The sequence below is a fragment of the Gorilla gorilla genome, chromosome 4 (genome assembly GCF_029281585.2).
Source record: "Gorilla gorilla gorilla isolate KB3781 chromosome 4, NHGRI_mGorGor1-v2.1_pri, whole genome shotgun sequence".
Taxonomy (NCBI): Eukaryota; Metazoa; Chordata; class Mammalia; order Primates; family Hominidae; genus Gorilla; species Gorilla gorilla.
This window is the reverse complement of record NC_073228.2, coordinates 85,816,638-85,838,136: the sequence shown is the minus strand read 5'-3', so window position 1 is coordinate 85,838,136 and position 21,499 is coordinate 85,816,638. Positions and strand designations below refer to the sequence as shown.

Sequence of the window (21,499 nt, the reverse complement as noted above, 5' to 3'; positions counted from 1 at the left end):
CTCTCTAAAAATACATTGTGATTCTCTACACTAGGAAGCTTTAAATCTCCAATCTTTTCCCTTTTTAAAAAATGAAAACAAAACAATGGATCTTCATTTTTGTGTCTGGGATCTCAAATTTGGCTCTGAATATGTGTTTCAAATCTCATTAATTACAATATTGGTCCCAGGAGATACAGTTGCTGATGCAAAGAACACTCTTTGTACTCAAAATAATTTGAACAAGGGCAAAGAAGCATTTTATTTACATGTGAAAACATTTAGAGGAAAATAAAACAGAGATGGTTCAGGTAGCTGCTGAGCTGTTTTAATGATAATTGATTTGATTACTTAAGCTTTAAGGTTACTATATACAGGATACATATACATATAAAAGTCATGTTTTCACTTTGTATATTTGTCAGATGAGAACATTCTTATAAAGGTAACTCTGACATTAACTTCGCAAGTTCTGAACTAAGACCTTTTAGCATTTTATTCTTTCCAGAGACTAAGACCAAATTGTTCTAAATTCCATACCCCACTGTGCAGATCTATAATTTATTTATTTTTTAAACATCAGAAAATATGCCATTACCCATAGGACTTCCAAATGTAACAAATCTGGGTAAAAACCAATCAAATGAATAAATTATAGCAGTAGACAGCAAACAGTTTCTCCTGTTCTTTCTTCATTTTCCTTTCTCTATAGGAAATAGCAAATTAAACCATGGCTATTCGTGATCTTGTACTATGAGAACACATATGAGCATACATTTTTGTCCTATTAACAAGTTTGTTGGCTTGGTGGCAGAAAGTAAAGTACACTGTAAAGACATCTTAATGCCTTACGTGAGTAGGGTCATTTGTTAATGGACAGCCCAACCTAAAAGTCTTGTACTAAACTCTTATGGTACCCATTGGCTGTCTTTAAATGGATACTGAAGAGCAAAGGCAGGCAGCCCTGGTTATACACAAGAACCTCTTGGAGCTTATGAAAAAAATGCAGGTACCTGGGTCCATCCCCAAGGTTTCTGATCCAGTTAGTATATAAACAAACAAACAAAACCCAACAACAATGAAAATAAAGGCAATTCTAACGTGCCATGATTGAGAACCATAGTTAAGAGAGTCCCAACACCAGTGCAAGGATAATACTTACTTTGTTTTTGGATAGTAGGACAAAGCCCACCCTTGGTTCGTTTTTCCAGGGGCAGGCAGGAGAGTGTCTGAGAAGCTGCCAGAGCTCTCTGAGAACTGACAGCATTCTCTGAGCAGCACCTTTATAGGGAGTATTCTATAAGAGATGGAGCCTTAAGATACTAAAAATTTTCTGGGTTAAGGCCAATGGAAGTAGATAATTGAACAAAAAATTACATAATGCTAACCTTGAAGTTGAGTCTGTAAACTGTGGCAACCTTATACACATTTGAGCATTTTGAGCAAAAGTTCATTAAGAGATGCTGACTGGCTCAGCTTCGCTTCAATCACCCAATCATTGCAGGTCATTAGAAACAAAAAGAAGAATATGAATGCCATATCCCAACCACCCAACAACTGTAGGTCATTAGAAACAGACAGAAGAATTCTTAAGTCAGAAATGGCAAATTACATCTCTTGGAAATTAATCTACTTAAGCCAGTGTATTTTTTCCCCCCACTTTTCCCCCCTCATTTCCTTTATTGGCTTAATTTTTGTCCTTTTAATAAAAGTGCTTTTTTTCTTATATCTTTTTTTTAACGATAATGTCTGTCCTCTATTACTTTTAATCTTTTGCTATCACACTCTATGGCTTCTTCATTTAATCCTGTATCTTCTAGTCTTCTCATCTTCTTATACCTCACTTTCCTCATGTTTTTTTCCTTGTCGTTAACACCAGTATAGAAAGCCCTTCCTCTTCATTTTCCCGTCTTTATCTTTGGTTGCCAACCGCGTTTTTGATTCTCGACCTCTCACTTTCGCTAACTGCCCTTCCTTAATCTTCTGTTGATGTTTTATTCCTATCACTTCTGTCAATGCTCACACCCATTTCTTCCCTTTCCATCTATCTGTATATCTCCATATGCATTTTATGATCCTCCTACTAAATGCTTAAAGCTGTATGTGTGTGGAATAGAACGGTACCTTCCTCCACGCGAATCCTATTTCCCTCTCCTCCCATAGCTACTTCTTGTCTATTCATCCTTTCCAGATGTCTCCCTGTCCCACCCCATCTGTCCCCTTCTTCCCCGTGTGAAGCCCATCTTCTTTCTAACCCCATTTGCACCCGTCTGATTTTACAGTCAAGGACTTCAATAAGATAAAGGATGCAGACTTCTACTAGGAACCAGATTGTGTGTGTTTCTGAAACTTTTGCGCGTTTACTGAAATGGGATTAGGGATTTGGATACAGAAACATCCTCGGGCAGCCTTTCAGCCCTGGCACAGCTTTGTACACCTTGGAGCGCGCTGGGGCCTATTCTAACGGGCAAGGACAGGGAAGTCAGTCTTTCAAGACCTTTTCTGGCCTTTTCCACTCCAGGGGTCAGGATGAATAGGCATCACTGACCCAAACTGTTAAACCAGGCCGGGTGGGGAAGCCTGGGGCCCTCTTCTGCGGCAGATCTGGCGGGGTGTCCAGGGCGCCGCGGGGCTCCGTGCAAGGAGGGGTTGGGGCAGGGGCCGCTGCAGCCGCAGGAGTCACCGGGCCTCCTCGGGAGGTCCGCTCACCTCTTAGAGAGGAGGCCGACCCCAGGCCGGGTGCTCCCCTGGGGCGCAGGGCGCGGCCCCGGGCGCCGCCACCGCAGCGGCGCCGAGGGCCGGAGGTGCAGCCTTTCCCCAGGAGAGAAGGCGAGTCGCTGTCGGTCGCTCAGCCAGAAGGTCGAGGGAACAGCGCGGGTGTCCCTCGCCAGCCGGCCCTCTGGGAACAGGGCGGGGGCGACACCCCAGGGAGTAGGGCTGAGGACCGCAGAAATCAATCGTGGGTACCGGCGCGGGGTCACGCATAGGAGAGGAGCGGAAGAGCGGCTGGTGGGGGCCCCAGGGCGGCTGAGGCCGTGGCTCTGTCTATGGACTCGGCGGGCGCCCCGAAGTCTGGGGCCGCCACGGCTCCAGCTCCGCCGGCTCCGGCCGGAGACTCCAGGCCGCAGTTTCTCCTCCTCCCGGCGCCTTCTCTCCAGTGAGGAACTGAGCGCGGGCGGCGCGGGGGGAGGGGTGGCGGCGGAGAGAACAGCCAGTTGTTTAAAATCCTTCTAGAGCAGTTTCTAATTCCCCCCTTGCGCCCGGGTTCGGAGGGGGGAGGGGGAAGGAGAGCGGGTGGAGGGAGGAGAGCGGAGAGGGAAGGCGGGAGGGAGGGAGTCGGGTAGGGAGGGAAGGAGGGAGGAGACTGCCGCTGAGGCTTAGCCGCCACCGCGCGCTTCGGAAGGCCGGAGGGAGGGGGAGGCCTGTCAGTCTCGCGCGTTGCCTGGGCGAAGGGGGCGGAGCTTTGGCGTGGGGCGGCCAATAGTGGGGGTGGCTGCGTGGGTCGCCATGGGGACGGGGCTGTTCCCGGGGAGGCTGTGATGGGTTGACAGGTGCGTGACAGTGGGAGCTGCTCTCGGCACAAGCATGTACGGCAAAGGCAAGAGTAACAGCAGCGCCGTCCCGTCCGACAGCCAGGCCCGGGAGAAGTAAGTGTCTCCGCTTCTCACCCACCTCCGCCTTCACACGCGCGCACACTCACGCACGCACTCGCACACTCTGGGAGACACAGACACTCTCCGCCCGGGGAGCGCCGGGGGTGGGCTGGCAGGGGGAGGGGTGCCGCGATGGGGGCGTGTGGTGCGGGGAGCTGCGCTTTCCCGGGAGGTGCGGGCGCTGGGCGGGCGGCCGCAGGGGGCTGTCGGCGGGAGGGAGCGGGTGTGTTGAGGGGCGGCGGTGGTGCTGGTGGCGAGGATGGAAAACTTGTTTGGGTGATTGAGGGAAATAACCCGCGGGTTCACCTTCCAAAGTAACTTTAGAGCTGGGGTCCGGGGCTCCGGGGACCTGGTGAGCCGCCGGGGGTGGCGGGAGGGGCAGCTGCGTGGAGGAAGGCGCGCAGTGGGAATGTGGGTGTTTGGCGGGCCGGCCGGGGTCGGGGCCGGGGTCGGGGCGGGCAGCGCGGGGAGCGCGGCGGCGGGGGCCTGGGCGCTGGGGCTCAGGGCCGCGAGCGCGGGGCGAGGCGAGGCGAGGGCGGCGGTGCCGGGCGCGCGGCGAGCGGAAGCCGGGCGTGGAGCGGCCGAGCGGGGCCCCGCGGGGCGCGGAGACGCGCGCGGGGCGCGGAGGGCGTGTGCGGGTTGGGCGTCCGGGCTTTCCTGGACCAGCTACGGACGCGGCGCCTGCAGTCCCCCGCGCGGCGCGGGGCTGGGGCGGGGGCGGGTGGGCGCCGGAGACGCCGCAGAAGTTTGGGAGTCGGAGAGGGACCGAGTTCCCGGGAGCTAAAGTGTGTTGGCGAGGAGCGGGATCCGCTGGAGGAGGCTGGCGTTTCTGCCTCTCGCAGCGGACCCAACTCCGCGGCGGCGGCTGGCGAACTTTTTGTGAGGCTGGCAGCCCCCGAGCGGCGGGAGGGGCGGGCCCGGCGGGGCGGTGGTCGGGGGCGCGCGGAGGGGAGTTGTGGGAGCCGCCGGGGGCGCCCGAGGAGGGCAGCTGCGGCGGGGAGGGGCAGTGGTCCGAAAAGGGGTTTGTGGGAGGGGAGAAGCGTTCAGGTGGGAAGGAGCCGCTTGGTTACAGTTGTGGGGAGATACAGGTGTTAACTTCGGTGGGAGCCCAAGAGGCGGCTGGCGAGAACAGAGCCCCTCCCGGCCCGGGATGCCACTGTCACGGCACACTGCAAAGCAAAGCGGTTTGCTGCTATTCTTGTGTACTTGTAACGGTGATTTGGTTGTTACTAAAAATGAGAACGAATAGTGACTGTGACCACTGAGGAAGAACCCCCCCCCCTTTTTTTTTTTAAACTGTGCAACAGATCAGTGATTCCCAGTAACCACTTAAACTCTGAGGGTCAGAGTTATCCTTGTCGTTGAACGCACCCTGTCTTTCTGAGGGGGTTCAGACCAGAGAAAAAGTCTGAGAGCATCTCTCAAAGGTACTTTGGTTACCTTGCGCACAGAAATAGCTGCGTAAATAAAAACCGAATGCGCAGGCGACTGAGTTTCCCTCCTTGGTTTAGGCAGTTAGTCTCCCCCTGAAAGTTTTGTGTGCCCTAGGGATGGGAACATTTCCTAATCTTTGTGTTGGCAGCAACACACTCAATTCCCATAGGATTTAGAGGTATCAGGCCTTGATGTAGCAAAGCAAAACAAAACAAAACAAAAATTAGAGAGGCTTGTTTGTTTTTTTGCAAGAGATATTTTCTGAGCTGCATTCAGGATCTTGTTGCTGTGACAAGTAGTATATAAAAGACATAGCGTTATAGCCTGGTTAAGAAACGGCAGTTACTAGAATTGAAGTTTTGAAATGCAGTCTCATTTGTGTGCATTAATCATTTTGTTATAATGTGCCTGATAAAAACATCTGAAGGAGGATGTTTTAATGATTACAGAATATTTGAATTTCACATTAGTCAGAGTGAAGGAATTGAAATGTATTGAGGCATGATCTTATTTTGGGGGTGACTGAATTTGAGAATCAAAGTAATTTTAGATTTTAGGTGAACTTCCAGGAAGGGGTGAACTTTAGTTGAATCCCACTCAGTATCCTGATGACTGCTTGATTTTTTTTTTTTAGTTTCTCAGATAATAACAAGGATGTTGGAACTTCTATAGCTGGTCCTTTCTAGCTCTAATTCTGTGATTTCCCACCAGGAAAACAAATAATTGCCACTTTGCTGTCAAATCTACCAAACTGAACACCAAGTAATATCTACTCTTGTGAGCAGATCAGGGTTCTGCTAGATGGTGCTATTTGATTTAAAGATATTTCTTCCATTCATTTCAATTGGCAGCAGGAATTCTTGACTGGTTTGCCTTATGAACTAAATATAGGTGAAGAGGCCGCTTTTGGAGAATTGACAATGACTGTTCTGGGTTAATTGTCGTTGCATTAATTTCTAGGTTAATGTTGTTTGAATCTAAGACAAACATCGACGTAGGTTCTGTCTTATAGAATAAACTTAATTTCATCTTGGTGGGAGAGTTGATCTAATCTCTCGGTTTTTCTCTTTATGTTTACTTGGGACCTTAATGGCACTATTCTGCAACAATGTACTAACATCTGAAGGTAGGAATCTTGAAGTCATCATTAAAATGGATGTCACCAGATTTTTGTTCTTAATTTTTAAGGTAACAGATTATAAAAGGTGAAGAATTCTTTAGTAAGCAAATTAGAACTGTTCTTATCTTAAAAATCACAGAAATAATTTGTTTCCGTAACAAATATGCATTTTAACAAAAACATTCTGCAAAAGGAGTCATTATTATAAATAATGGCATGCTTAGGAAATAAGCACATTGGTTTTATAATCAAGAAATGTGTTTTCTAACATGAGTTCATGGTGAATAGTTGACAAGTGCTTACCTGTATTAGATCTTTGTTTTGTCTTTCATTAGGAAGTCACTATATGAAATATTTGAAGTGAATTCTTGGTTTTACACAATTCCTGTAATTTCAGTGTACAGTTCTGATAAAAATGATCAGGGTAAGATTAGTTACTTACTCTGTCATTTTAAGAAAAGCAGATCAAGTCTCAATTATAGAGGGAGTGATTGAAAACCCTTGGAGGGAGGTGGGATTTAGAAATTTTAATTCTGATCTCGTTAGGTCATTTCTTCCTTTAGCAGGCTTTCTTTATAACACTAATCGCAATTGTGATTAAATAACCGTGATTGGCTGTTTAATGTTTAACTTTCCCTAAAATATAAGTTTCTTGAGGGTAGGAGATAATCTAATTTCTTCTCTGAGGTATCTTGAACATTAAGGTGCCTTCTAATACCAAAAGCATCAATAAATTATTGTTATTGAAGATGTTAGACTCAAAGGAATTTTTTCAATGTAAAAAAATTTTTTTTCAGTGACCTCCAAAATAAAGACTTGTAAGTTTGAGTTTCACATTCTCTAGCTTAGTTGTATTTCAGAAATACCCCTAAACAACAATACAACAAAAATAACTATTATTTATTTGCCATCCTGTGTGCCAGTCACTATGTTCAGTGTTTTATGTATATTTTTTTCTTAATTCTCCCAACAAATCTACAAGACAGTTGCTTTTTTTTCCCTCCATTAAAGAAATATGAAAACTAAGACCCTGAATGGTTAAAGAACTCACCGAGGGATAGAATGCTAGAAAACAGGAAAGCTGGGTTTCTAACACAGATTTCTCTAACTTTAGAACCTGTGATTGAAGCTGAAAGATACATTTTTCAGTGTACCAGATTGTCTTCCTGAACTAGGGTAGGATGCTACAGATTTAGGGAACAGCATTACATAATCAGATGTGACAGACTTTAAAGATTTGATCAAATATGCAGTCTTAACCACTGGTGCACCCTGATGCTTTGCAGATCTGTGTATGGTGTGGGAGAAGGCACAGAAATTTTAGGAGTGAAGGTTGGAAGCCTAACATAATGAAGAAAACTTGTTTCTTCAGATTCCCCCCCCCAGGAATTTTGTTTGATTACTTGTTTTAAAGTTAAACATAATAGTTGTGAACAATTCCTATATGAAATGTTGCTGAACTTAAAGCCACACAGTATGGCACACTACCGCAGAAAGAGTAACTGGCACCTGCAAATAGATGAGTAGTGATATTAATTTTTTATTAAACTAATTTGATCTTTTATGTAAAGCACAGAAAGATGAATCTGCTAGAAAGCAAAGTTGAACATAAACGATACACATAGTATACATCGACTTTTATTTAGTAAACTAGCCAGAAACTACAAGAATCAAACTATCTAATCTTGAGCTCTGAAAAGTAACTTTGGCTTTTAAATTTTCAATGTTAGTTGAATATACCAAGAAGCAAATACCATATGCTTATTTCAAAGTAGTTACAGTGTAATGAACATTTAAATGCCACTTCATATAAAAGAGTTTATAGGGATTAATATCTGCCAGCATCACCTTGTTCTCCCCTTCTACCATTAAAGTAATTAAAGCATTCCCCCATCATTAAGGTACCCCCTGCAAAGAAAAATGACAAACCTTTCTTTCTTTCTGAAGGAATAAGGCAAGAAAAGTAATAGAGATCTCTTCAGAAACTTACTTGACAGCAATTCGCACAATTCAAGATTTCCAAAACTAATGAAGGAGTATCTTATGGAAGTGAAATTTTGTATAAAATATTAAATTGCCCCTCCCCCTTTCAGTCTCCAGGATGTTCCCCCAAAATACAAGTTGTTTAACTTGTATCCGAAATGTCATGTTAGCTTTTGATTGATCTTTTTCTGTTATTTCAGAAGTATCAAAAAACCCCCTATTTTTAAGGAACATATCTAAAGAAAGTATCTGTGTAAGATGTTCAGAGTTAAGTTTTTGTATTGTTTATCCAGAGATTAATTGTGACTCTTAGAAGCAGTAGTAATATTGTAATTTTTTTTCAGAGCTGTGAAAGAAAAAAGTTGAAAGTTTTCAGTTTCACACTTTCAGCCAGTTTGCCACGTAAAACCAATTTAGGATGCAGACAAAATCACTACATTTTAGTTGTTCTGCAGTAATAGACCAAATATGCCTTTCATCTTTAATCACTTCTAGAATTATTTTGTTTTAAGATTAGAGCATACTCTGTGGGGCAGGGGCTGGAATACCCAGGTTGCAGTTTATTAATGTTTATTAATACTTCACCTCAGTAGTTGAGAGTTAGAAGTAAAATTTGGGGGAAAAACAATTCAAATTTAGAATCTTCTTTCTTCCATAGAAATCACAACCATTGCATTAATCCTGGGACATAGGACAAAAGTACTGAGTTTGAAAGACATGGAACTACTAGGAATATATAATTTAAAAATAGGAATTCAAAATTATTTTGGAACACATGAGGTTATTCTCTATTATTGTGTGTATGTTATTGCTTTGCCATTGGTGTGGGAATTACAGATTATATATTTGCATGCTAGTGACGTGAGCCTCTGTAAGCGTATGCTAAAATATTAATTTTATTAAGAACTTACTGTTTCTGAAAGGGTGGACTTAAAATAGCATTGGAGCAATAGAATAAGATTCATTTGTTAATATCTGAAGCGTTTGGAATATAAATAATATTCCTGATTTTAAACATTTGATCAAACTTTGTGTATTTTACAAATGTAGCATGTATTCATGCAAGGTTTTGTTAACGTATGTATATAACCTAGCATAACTTGGACTGTGAGAGTTACTTGACTATTAGATTAAAACCCTATACATACTACAAAAGGTGAGCTGAAGGGTGGTCCACCAAGATTAATGTCTTGCCTGTTTTCAGTAGTTAGAGAAATAGCAGAGGCTCTTCTTCTACAACCTATTTTATTCTTTGTGTGAGGACATTAAAAAACAAGTGGAAATATGGACTGCCTGGGGAAGAATAGTTTTTCCAGATAACTTTAACATTTCTGATTGGTCATAATTGGTAAATGGTAATTTTTGTCATGTAAGTTAATAGTTAAGAATTTTTGAAAAATGGAACTATTAATGTTTTTCATATAATTATAGGACCAAAAATTCATCTGGACTCAAATCAGCCTGGGCAGTCTCAATGCAGTGGCATAATTAATATTTATTTTTTTGTTCATTTTTTTAAAGACAAACTTCAGTTGGTGTCATTTCTTTAGAAATGACAAAACTACTCTCATCTTTTTCCTTTAAGAATGTTAATTACATTTCATGTATGACCCTAAACAGCTTTCAGACAATAATGAGCCATTGTAACATTTTAAATCACAGTTCAGCTAGAGTGAGCATAAACGAATGACCTGGCAATCTCCTATTTTTGATCTTCTCTGTTAATTTTGCTTCATGGCTATAATGTCAAACAAGTAGTTCCGCACAGAAAAAAAATTGTAGAGGCTAAAATATAGCCCTTTGTTTTTTTTTTTCTAGTTTTAAATATTTTTGTAATTGTAGGTGTTAAAGAGTATGGTTGTAATTACGAATATAGCTTTAATTTTTAATTAGCCTTAAATCTATAGCATATTAAAATACTGATGAAATATTTGTAAAGGCAAGAATAATAGATGAAAATATATGTAGCTCTGTCCATGTAAGTTGGGTGAGGAATTGATGACAGAAAAAGGCTCTTACCTGAAATTAATATGATTTATTTTAGTGATCTGATATTTGCCTGATTCTCCTTTTATTTATCTATTTTAGATGAGAAAAAACCAAGAGCTACTTTATTAATGGAAGAAATCTAAGTAAATAAATTATTCTTTTAAAAATGATCTCATTTTAAATAGGATTAAAGCGAATATTTTTTGTAAAATAACAAAATCCTAAATAGTATATAAAGAGTTTGTGTTTTGTCATAGAAAATTATTGCTTAACATTAACAGCAGTGCTATCATTTGAGTATCTTGTTTGTTTGGCACTTGTCTGCATTATCTCATTTAATCCCCTCAAATCCGGTAGGCTGTAGGTACTGTTTTCTCTTAATGTTATGGAAGAAACAGGCTTGAGTTTATTAGGCTTTTGGCTTCAGGTATCAAAACAGGAGAGAGAAAACAGCTTAATTGATCAGGTTTAAAAGTAAATCTCATAACAGGATGTCTAGAAGTGGTAGTGTAAGAGTTCATTCATTGAGTCAAGAACATCAGGGTTCAGGATCGGCTTCTTTGCCATCCTCATGGTCTTCCTCTCATGAATGTAGCATGGCTGCCTCGGGTTCCCAGCATCACTCCCTTACTCACTCAAGTGTAAAGGCAGGAGGAAGGACCGGGTTTTTCTTTCTTTGTGTCTCACCAATCAGGGAGGAAAACTTTTTATTGAAGTTGCTTAGGAGACATCTTCTTATCCCTTATTAGAGAGAACTACAAAATTTCTTCCTGTAAACAAATTATGCTAGATATAATGGGATTACCATAATTGGCTCACGTGAACTACCTAAACAAAACTTGGGATCTTTAGCAAGGAAGATGTATCTTGAGGATATAGAGAGAATAAAATGAGTCCCTGCTTTCATGAGACTTTCGAGGTTGAAGGAGAAATATATAATAATAAGCAAATAAATGTACTAGGCAACTTCAAATAGTCATATATACTATAAAAATAATAAAATAGTGTGATGTAGTGTAGAGAATGACTGGGAGGCTATGCTAGATTGGGTAGTCGGGAAGGTTCTTGGAGGAGAGGACATTTAAACGGAGAACTGAGTAATTTTGAAAGAATCAGCCATAGAAAGACCAGGTTACAGTATTTCAGGCATGTCTAAGCTACTATTGAGGAAACCTCAGCATCAACATAATTGCTCAAGGATATGTTAAATATGAGTGAAAATTGGGATGAAGAAGCCATACTTGCCTGGTTTTGTTTTTAAAATGGAGGAATTGGGTGTTGGGTTCAGTTTATCTGATCTTCCTAGATAATAGGGTTGATATCTTTTGTCTTTCAAACCCTAAGGATAAACTTGTTCTGAAGGACAGTGGGACTTTTATAATGATGATTATAGAAATAACTAAGATTTGTTGAACACTTACAGTGTACTGGGTTAACAGAGGTTGGTACAATTGGCGTAATTATTTCTCCTAAACCTTCTAGATTGGATTGGATACTCTCATAGCAGACTTTTTTCTTTTTCACATTTATTATAAATAACAAATTATTTGTATTATTCTTTTTTTGAGATGGAGTTTTGCTCTTTTGCCCAGGTTGGAGTGAAGTGGCGCAATCTCGGCTCTCTGCAACTTTCACCCACCCCCCAGGTTCAAGCGATTCTCCTGCCTCAGCCTCCCTAGTAGCTGGGATTACAGGCATGCACCACCACACTTGGCTAATTTTTGTATTTTTAGCAGAGAGGGAGTTTCACCGTGTTGGCCAGGCTGGGCTCGAACTCCTGACCTCAGATGATCCACCTGCCTCAGCCTCCCAAAGTGCTAGGATTACAGGCATGAGCCACTGAGCCCGGCCATTTGTGTGATGTTTAATGCCTCATCTTCCAGTTAGATTGGAAGCTCCATAAGAGCAAGGACCATGGTGTCTTCCTTACTGTCATATTCCCACTGCTTAGCACAGTGGTTGCAAGGTTTGTGATTATGTATTTGTGGAATAAATGAGTTAAGGATGTAATGAATTGGAAATATGTCACAATAGTCTATCACCGTATCTAGCTCATTTTCTCCCCAGTACTCCTAGTATTTGGTATAAGAATTAATGTAATTTCTAAAAAATACTTTTCTATAATATGGACATTTAGTATTCTTTCTTTGAATTTCAGGACTATGGAAGATTATATTATGATGTGTGTATATTTTTAATGTGAATTTTTGACAGAATTTTTTCATTTTCTTTGTGTTAAATTTAATATAAATGAAATTGTACTTTATAGTTTTCAAAATATTTTAATGTATAGTATTTTGTTTTACTTAAGTCACACTATAATCGTATGAGCTGGGTGGTATCTCCATTGACTAGCAATATTTATAAGTGGAAATTGACTTATGCAGCTAGGGTAATACAGATAATATGTGGCAGACCTGAGCCATATTTAGAGTTTTTTCATTCTAAGGTCAGTGTTCCTTTCATTATGCTACAGCTGCCTCTTTTATGATGAGAGATTCATATATATTTAAGGTTTAAGTGTGGATTTGATTCAACAGAGAATCATAGATTAGATGATAGTTAAAAGTTTATGTCAGTACTTTCATTAAACAAAAAATATTGTTACAGTGTGTTAAACACAATCTGTAAAATTACTAAACTCTAAAAGTGCCACATCATGAGTAAAAGCTGATTTCTGTGTGAAATCCTTATGCTTTTGTAACATAAGTGGATAGGTATGGGACTTAGGATAGGTTTGGGCTTTTAATTTGTGAAGACAGGCTAATTTTTATCAGTGAACTCTTCTCTGTTCCTTTGCCATTTAGCTTCAATTTGGAGTGCTGGGTTAGGGGGAGGGAAAGGTAAGGTTTTTTCGCTTTTATACCTCTGTCTAACAAGGGAGGAAAAGTCTTTCAGTATGAATTATTGAAAGAATATTCTTTTTCTTTTTTAATGTGGTAATATATATATAACCTAAAATTTACCATTTTAACCACTTTTAGTTGTACAGTTCAGTGGCATTAAGTACATTCACATTATGGTATAGCCATCACCATTCTCCATCTCTAGAACTTTTTCATGTTTCCAGACTGAAACTCTGTACTCATTAAACAATCACTCCGCAGTCCCGCCTTCTATGTGCCCTTGACAACTACCATTCTATTTTCTGTCTCCAAGAATTTGACTATTCGAGGTATCTCATATAAGTGGGATCATATAGTATTTGTCTTTCTGTGGCTGGCTACTTTTGATAGCTTAATCCCTATAGCAACTTCGTAAAGTAGATATAATCCCCATTTTACATATGGGGAAACTGAGTCTCAGAGGTTTTATATTTTGTCCAGGGCCACAGAGTAAATTGTATAGTCTGGATTCAAACTCAGGTTTCTGACTGCACTGCCCATTTTAACTATTTTGACTCAGTGTGTTTCATCGCTTAACATGTTGGAAAAATTGTAATGGAAGTTGTGGGAGATAGCGTGAGGATGGGAGGGGAATGTGCATATTCATCATTTTTAGTTGGGGTGGGAGGCAATAGAGGTTAAGAAGTTAAGGGAAGAGTAGAAGCATTTTATAGCTGCTAAAAAGGTGGATAGTATTATAGGTACCAAAAGTGCCCCACAGATAGCTACAAATTCTTTAGCTGGTATCTGAGATTTAACAACATGGATGTAGGTGCTCACCAGAGAGGAAGATGCCAATTAAGAACTCAGGTTATAATTTCAGATAGAGCTGTTTCTCATTCTGTAACCAGAGGCAGAGTAATCCGGCATAAGTTACTTTAAACTTTGGAGTCAGGAATATGTGATATCTAGGAACAAAGGATCCTGTAATTATGAATCTCTTTTGTTGTCTCTTCCAAGCAGCGTATGGCCTATTGGGCTTTTTTTGGACAAGGGCACCTGAGAAGCTCCGTGTGATACAGGAGCAGTAGTACAATCATATTGGTTCTATTACCTAGTCATTTCTGTAATACTGGCTATGAGAAAAAATAGAAATAATTTCTTTGTTTTATTTTTTCACATCATTATGTGCTATTTGTCATTTATAATTGGATTAAAATTATTTGATGATTATACATTATCAGTATATTTAAGCGATAGCTATCCTGGGAAGCTATTAAGGTGTTTCGGTACATTCTTTTTTTTTTTTTTTTTACCCTGGATTAAACTTAGTGACTGATACTGTTGTATTCCTTCACTTAGAAATATTGTAATGGAAAAACTTGAGTGAACTTTCTTGCTATCAGATATATTACACATACATATACACACATGTGTGTATGTGTGTATATCTTGAGAGTAGTTTTCAGGTGGGAGTTCATCTTGGGAATGACTTAGTAATTTTGAATTCAAATTTTACTGAGTCAATTATATAAGTGAGTTGGACTTACGAATTCAGGGCCAGAAAGATTAGAGTATAAGCAAGTTTTTACTGAAATATTAAAGGTTGTTGATGCTTTTCTGTAAGATAGGAGTATAATCGACAAGAGTGATCATTGACAAGATAACATAGCAAGTACTGGCAAAAATGCTGCTAGTTGACAAAATGCTTTTGTGTTTGTATTAGGTCCCCAGCAGAATAGCAGAATGGCTCTCTTAAAGGGTTAATTGTATGGAATCATATAGAATTGTACAGAATAATAATTGTATAGAATAGCGTAAGAAAGTAGGGCTTCTTAAAAAGCTGGATTTTGCCAAAATAGCATTTAAAATGTTTTTAAAACTTGTTAACTATTTTATAGTGTAAATGTATATATATATTTTATGAGATGGGAATCATACTTATTCTATCTCCCCACTCCGTTATTCATTAAAAAAATGTTAACCGTCTGTTATATGTCAGCCTCTGTTGAGCATTCCTGAGTCAGATCTTAATAACCTGGCAATCTCTGCCCATCAGGAACTCCCCATTCAGAGGGGCCTCACTATCAGCCACTACCACACTGGGTAGCAAGCACTATAATGGGTATGCAGAAGGTTCTGTGGGATTCCTGAAAAAAAGCATTGAATCTAGCCTAGGGCTGTGAGAGTGTCAGGAAATATTTCTAAGAGGATGTTTATTGAAAGGCTAGCATTAGTCAAAGTGGAAGATGGGGCAAGTAAAGAGTATTTTAGCCAGAGAGAGAATCATGTACAGCAACATGGAGGCATTAAAAGGTATGATATAGTTGGTGAACTGCAGTAAAGTTGGTAGGGATAAATCTGGCAGATTAAATACGAACTATTTCAAGAACAGCCCTAAATGACAACTTGACCTAGGAGATAAACAATTTTTTTTTTTTTGGAGATGGAGTCTCACTCTGTCACCAGGCTGGAGTGCAATGGTATGATCTCGGCTCACCGAAACCTCCACCTCCCAGGTTCAAGTGATTGTCCTGCTTCAGCCTCCCAAGTAGCTGGGACTAAAGGCATGCACCACCATGCCCGGCTAATTTTTGTATTTTTAGTAGAGATGGGGTTTCACTATGTTGGCCAGGCTGGTCTGGAACTCCTGACCTCAAGTGATCCACCCACCTCAGCCACCCAAAGTGCTGGGATTACAGACGTGGGCCACCGTGCCTGCCCTGAGATAAGCAGTTTTAAGCAGAAATGTTACACCATCTGAGGTGCATTTTAGAAGAATCGTTTTGGAAATCATATGGAGCATGGAGTAAAGGGGGAGGTAGATCCATTAGGAAGCGATTGCTATAACAATACAAATGCTTATAGTGTCATCATTTTTCTACACCAATGCAGTGGTCATTTCAGGATGTAGAATAGATCAGACTTGGTGGCCTAAGTGTGAAAATTAGGATTTTTAAAGATGGCTGCAATTGTTGGTAGAAGTTTTAGTCACAGACTTTGGGATACAGGAGGAGGAACAGGTAATTTTAAAGGTGTAAGGAGGAAGATGATGAGTTTAGTTTGAGATGCCATTAAGACCTAGCGATGGAGAAGTTTGGGAGGAACTTGGATATGTAGCTTTTGAGTTCCTGGAAGAAGTCTAGGCTGGAGATACAGAAATGAGAAAGGATAAGTGTGAGGAAACTAAGGCTTTAATAGGATAAGTAATTTAGCTGAAGTACACATGTTAGAGCTGAAATCTGAACTCAAGGTTTAGTTTATTATTTCTCTCTTTAAAAAAATAGCCTTATTGAAATCTGACATTCATACAGAAAAGTGCATATATCCTAAATGTGTAAATTTGATGAGTTTTCGCAAACTGAACACACCAGTGTAACCAAGTACCCACATCCAGAAAAAGAACATTACCAGCACTCTGGAAGCTTCATATGTGCTACCCATGTTGCTTGATTTTTAACAGCATAGATCAGTTTTGCTTGTTTTTGCTACTAAGGTATGGCCCATTTGGTTTTGCATCTTGTATCATTTGAAGGCACGAAATGGGGATAAAGCCATTCTTCTTGGGAATGTGCAGGGAGAAGGTGTGAGGAAATCAGAGATGGAAGTTCGGGGAATATTTATAGGTGGAATGAGAGTTTGAAATTGAGATTGAAAAGAACAGAGACATATGAGGGAAACGCATAAAGGACTGACATTAGCAGAAATCAAGGAAAGGGAGTTTTGAGAATGGAAGGGTGAGTTACCATGCCAGATTTGTAGAATGAACAAGAAGGTTAAATAGGGCTGAGTTTTTTTTTTTTTTTTTTTTGAGACGGAGTCTCACTCTGTTGCCCAGTCTGGAGTGCAGTGGAGCAATCTCGGCTCACTGCAAGGTCTGTCTCCCGGGTTCATGCCATTCTCCTGCCTCAGCCTCTCGAGTAGCTGGGACTACAGGCGCCCGCCACCACACCCGGCTAATTTTTTTTTTTTGTATTTTTAGTAGAGACGGGGTTTCACCGTGTTAGCCAGTATGGTCTCAGTCTCCTGACCTCGTGATCCGCCTGCCTTGGCCTCCCAAAGTGCTGGGATTACAGGTGTGAGCCACCGCGCCCGGCCAAACAGGGCTCAGTTTTTAAGAAACCATCTGTGACTTAGGGAGGACAGTTTCAGTGGAGTGAACTCAAGTTAGATGCAGTGTTTTGGGAAACTGATAGAAGATGAGGTGGTGGAGATGTCAAATGTGGACAGCCTTCACTGGAGAAAGGAAGCATAGAGAGAAGACAACTGGAAGGGGACATAATTTTTTTTTTTTTTAACTTGGGAATTTTGCAAGGAAGGGCAATAGTTGGAATAATTTTTGGTTTTATTGTGTTGTAAAGAGGTTTTGTGAACTCCAAAGTGTTTTAAACCACTTTTATTATTATCATTAAAGGATGACAATAATGGTATGCTACAGGGGACATGGAAAGGAAAGCCAGTAGGTAAAGTGGTTTTTAGCTTTAGTTAGGTGGGTGTTGAAAGAAAGTGACTGAGTGTATGAATTTTTAAAAAGTGATTTTGGGATGGATTACACTTGCTACCTTTTGTCAACTGATTTTTAAAAACTTTTTGAATTGTAGGAGATTAGAATTAAAGGGATCATTTTGAAGTGATGACTAGAAAATAACTGTGGTACAACGGAGAAAACTAAATTAATAACTGCCCACCCTGGCTACCAATCAGGCTATTAGCCTGTAAAGCAAAAGTTTGATGGGAAATTATTTTTTAACTCTCCCTTGGTTAGCTGACTTTTCTATAGAATTGTATCTCTAAATTTCCTTTCTACTTTTTAAATTGGTAGAAGGGACAAATGAGAATACCTGAGTAAAGGCCCTATTTACAGAGCACAAATTGAGTTAATTTGATTAGCTTACTAGTACTCTTTAAAATACTTTTTATTATTTGAGTAATAAATATTCCAAGAAGAAAAATTTAGAGATACAGATAAGCAAAAATGAAGAAAATAAAAATAACCATATAACCTTTTAGACTTTTTAATATCCATACATGCATATACAAATTTTGATATTTAATGAGAAAAACATCAAAGCCACTTGACCAAAAAGCACCCTTTTAAATTCGAGGAGAAAAGGCAACAAAAGATAACATTTGTGAGCATATATCAATTTCCAAGTTCCAATAAATACCTCCCTCAAAAACAAGATTTAAAAAAAAGTTTAAATTCACTTATTATTCATTTATTCATTAACTACTTTTTTCAGCATCCTGCTCTGTGCCAGGCACTGTATAAGGCAGTGGGCAAGGTAAACCCTGCCAGAAAAGCAAACAGGGATTTTGGCATAGGGCCAATTTTGTGCTTGGAAGAAGTCCAGAAGTGAGATTGTGATAGTTTCTAGAAGCAAAAAATTCAGTAGTGCTGTAGTGTGTGTGTGTGTGTGTGTGTGTGTGTGTGTGTGTGTGTTTCAGGGTAGTAGGATGTTTTTGGAAAAGTGGTAGAGGCTACAGAAATAAGCAATGACTAATTCTTGAAAGCCAGCCTAAGAATTATGAATTCATCCTGAGGCCAGTGGGGCCTACTCTTAAGATTGGGCAGCGACTTGATCCGAGTTTGTTTTCTACCAACCTGAGAACAGGAAACAATCTGAAATACTCGTTTCATTTTACCCAGGTGTAATAAAACACAGAAGGATTGATAAATACGTTTTGTCATTTTTAAGAGGATAAGCTTAATCTCAGAGGAGAGCAAATGCACATATAGAAATGATAAAGTATGGTTATCGATGTTCTATTTTATTTAATATTTTATGGTAAAATTTATATTTTGCTCTGTCAATAGGGAAGTTTATAAAATGTTGTGAATTATCATTTGTAAAGCATGAATTCTTTATTAAAATTATCTTATTATTTAAAAATATACAGTCAGTCCTCTCTGTGGGTTCTACATCCGAGGATTCAACCAAGAGTGGATTAAAAATATTCGAAAATCAAAAATGGATGGTTGCATATTCACTGATAAGTGTAGACTTTTCTTCTTGTCATTAATCTCTAAACAATACAGCATAAGAACTGTTTACATAGCATTTATATTAGGTGTTGTAAGTAATCTAGAGATGATTTAAAGTATAGGGAAGGATGTACATAGGTTATATGCAAATACTACACTGTTTTATATAAGGGACTTGAGCATCCATTGATTTTGGTATCTGCAGTGGGTTGGGGGTGACCCTGGAACAAATCCCCCATGGATGTGGAAGGATGACTGTATTTAAATTTAAAATTTAAGTAATAAAAAAGTCCTATGTTATATATTACTAATAGTGTATTTTTACGTAAATCTCATGATTGTCTTATCAGAGCTTTGAAATGCAACTGATAGTATTTAGGGCTATTTATTTTTTGTTGTAGTTATCAAAGATACAATAAATTAGATTTATCTCTATATATTTAATATAATTTGCAACATCCAGCATGAGAGGAATTAACTAAAGTTTGCAGCCATTGCTGTTCTAAGCAAAATTCTTAAGTGCTTTGATCATTAATTTAGCATGCTTAATATTCATTTAAAATCGGCAGTGAGGAGCATATGCAGGTCAACTTGATTTTTCTTTTCTCTTTTTTTTTTTTTGAGATGGAGTCTTGCTCTGTCTCCCAGGCTGGAGTGCAGTGGCACGATCTCAGCTCACTGCAAGCTCCTCCCGGGTTCACACCATTCTCCTGCCTCAGCCTCCTGAGTAGCTGGGACTACAGGTGCCCGCCACCACGCCCGGCTAGTGTTTTGTGTTTTTAGTAGAGACAGAGTTTCACCGTGTTAGCCAGGATGGTCTTGATCTCCTGACCTCATGATCTGCCCGCCTCGGCCTCCCAAAGTGATGGGATTACAGGCGTGAGCCACTGCGCCCGGCCAACTTGATTTTTCTTTTGGGAACTGGAATAAAGTGACATTATTTGAGAAATCTTCAATAAAGGTAATGATTTTGATATCAATTGTAAGTTAGCTAGTTATTGGTAGGAGAGACAATGATTGCACTGGCTTCCATTTTCCTTTGCTGGTTGATTATCTATATGGTGTGTACTGGGATTTGTTTATGTTATGGATATATACTTCTTGTCTGTTTTGCTTGTCTTCTGACAAGTCTAGGAGCTTTGAAATGTTTAAGAATTGTGTATGTGTTGTAGTGGCCTGGTGTCATTTAGAATATACCTGAGAAATTGTGTCAAACTGCAAACTAAAACCAAAGTGAAAAATAGTTTTGCCAGCCCTTTAAGGTATTAAAGATTGCTTAGAGATACTTTGTTAATGTTATTCATTTTACTTATCACATTTTTTTCTTAGTATGGAAATTTTTTTGTTAGTATGTAAGTAATACAACAAATTAAGCAATGGTGTTTTTATCTGTGTATTTAAGGAATTATAAAAGGCAAAGAAACAAGTATAGGTTAATGTCACTTTTCCATATCTACCAATTCACTTAAGTAGCTTTAACCCAAATAAAACAAAGGGTCTTGACTCTTGATTCTGATCAGAAAATGTCATCCTTTTGTCCATTTACTTTAAATAAGTAGTTATTTGTGGTACAACTTGCATATTTCTGATTGTTTCTGTAGTTACCTTTGATTTTTTTCAGATAATTGCAAGGCTGATGATACTTTGAAAATTTTTGGACTTCCTTTCCTTTGACAGAGAAGAGAATAGTTTTGTATCTTTTTAAATGCATGGACATTTAACTATTTGAAATAAGTTCTATTTAGTATTCAGAGCCCTATTCAGACAAAACTAGCGACTGTAGCTGAGGCTTATGGGAAGCTTTCAATTTCCTAAGTTATATTGCTACAGCCACTGTACTGAGAAAGAACTACAGTACTGTCTAACTATGGCATTTGGTCAGATCAAGGTGAGTTATATAGAAAGGAAAAGGGAATCAATAAAATATAGGATTAATAATTTTTTAGATTTTATAACAGATACGATTTGTCAACAAAGTTGGAGGATTAAAGACAACAATTCCTGGGGCTGTTTGATTTTAAGTAATCCAATCTGGATAGATTATAATAAATTCACGTTTTTTGAAATATGTAGTTTACTAGTGAGACTATTTCAGTGTTAAGACCAATGAGTTTCCTTCTGTGTGGCTATAATGGGGGTTTCTGACCTTTTTTTTTTCTAGCTGTTGATGTATTGATGGGAATCCCTACAACCGTAATTTACCATGACTAAGACATTCATTTTTCTGTTGTTTGAAAGTTAGATAAGTATCTCTCTTTTCCCTCTATATTTGTTTATTACTGTATGATTAGTTCTCTTCTATTAGTCAATATAACTGATTTCCAAGGTATATTTTCCATTTAGTGGAATCCTGAGATTGTTGGAGCCTTCATATTTTTTTCCTTCAGTCATCTTGCTGATTGACACTAAAATGAGCTTAATAAGATTTTTATCTATTATTGGAGGATTCCAGGCCTATTTATTTTCCCTAGGAAGGCTATAATATTTAACAAACAAGTTTATTGAAATATTTTAGAACTTTAAATCTTTT

The 21,499-nt window shown here is 39.5% G+C and overlaps 1 protein-coding gene across 14 annotated transcripts in view; it reads left to right on the top strand.

Moving 5' to 3' along the window:
* The first annotated feature begins 2,779 nt into the window (after positions 1–2,779).
* SSBP2 (single stranded DNA binding protein 2) overlaps positions 2,780–21,499 on the top strand; it is a 326,082-nt gene continuing 307,362 nt past the window's right edge. For 5 of the 14 annotated variants that reach the window (XM_063706652.1, XM_063706650.1, XM_063706653.1 and 2 more), the window contains exon 1: positions 2,821–3,136. In XM_063706652.1, coding sequence (XP_063562722.1) covers positions 3,027–3,136 — 110 coding nt within the window. In that variant the 5' untranslated portion in view covers positions 2,821–3,026. Of the gene's footprint in view, positions 3,137–3,311; positions 3,627–4,656; positions 6,193–21,499 lie in introns of those variants that run through there. The other 9 variants (XM_031011225.3, XM_031011222.2, XM_063706649.1 and 6 more) reach the window with 8 other exon arrangements.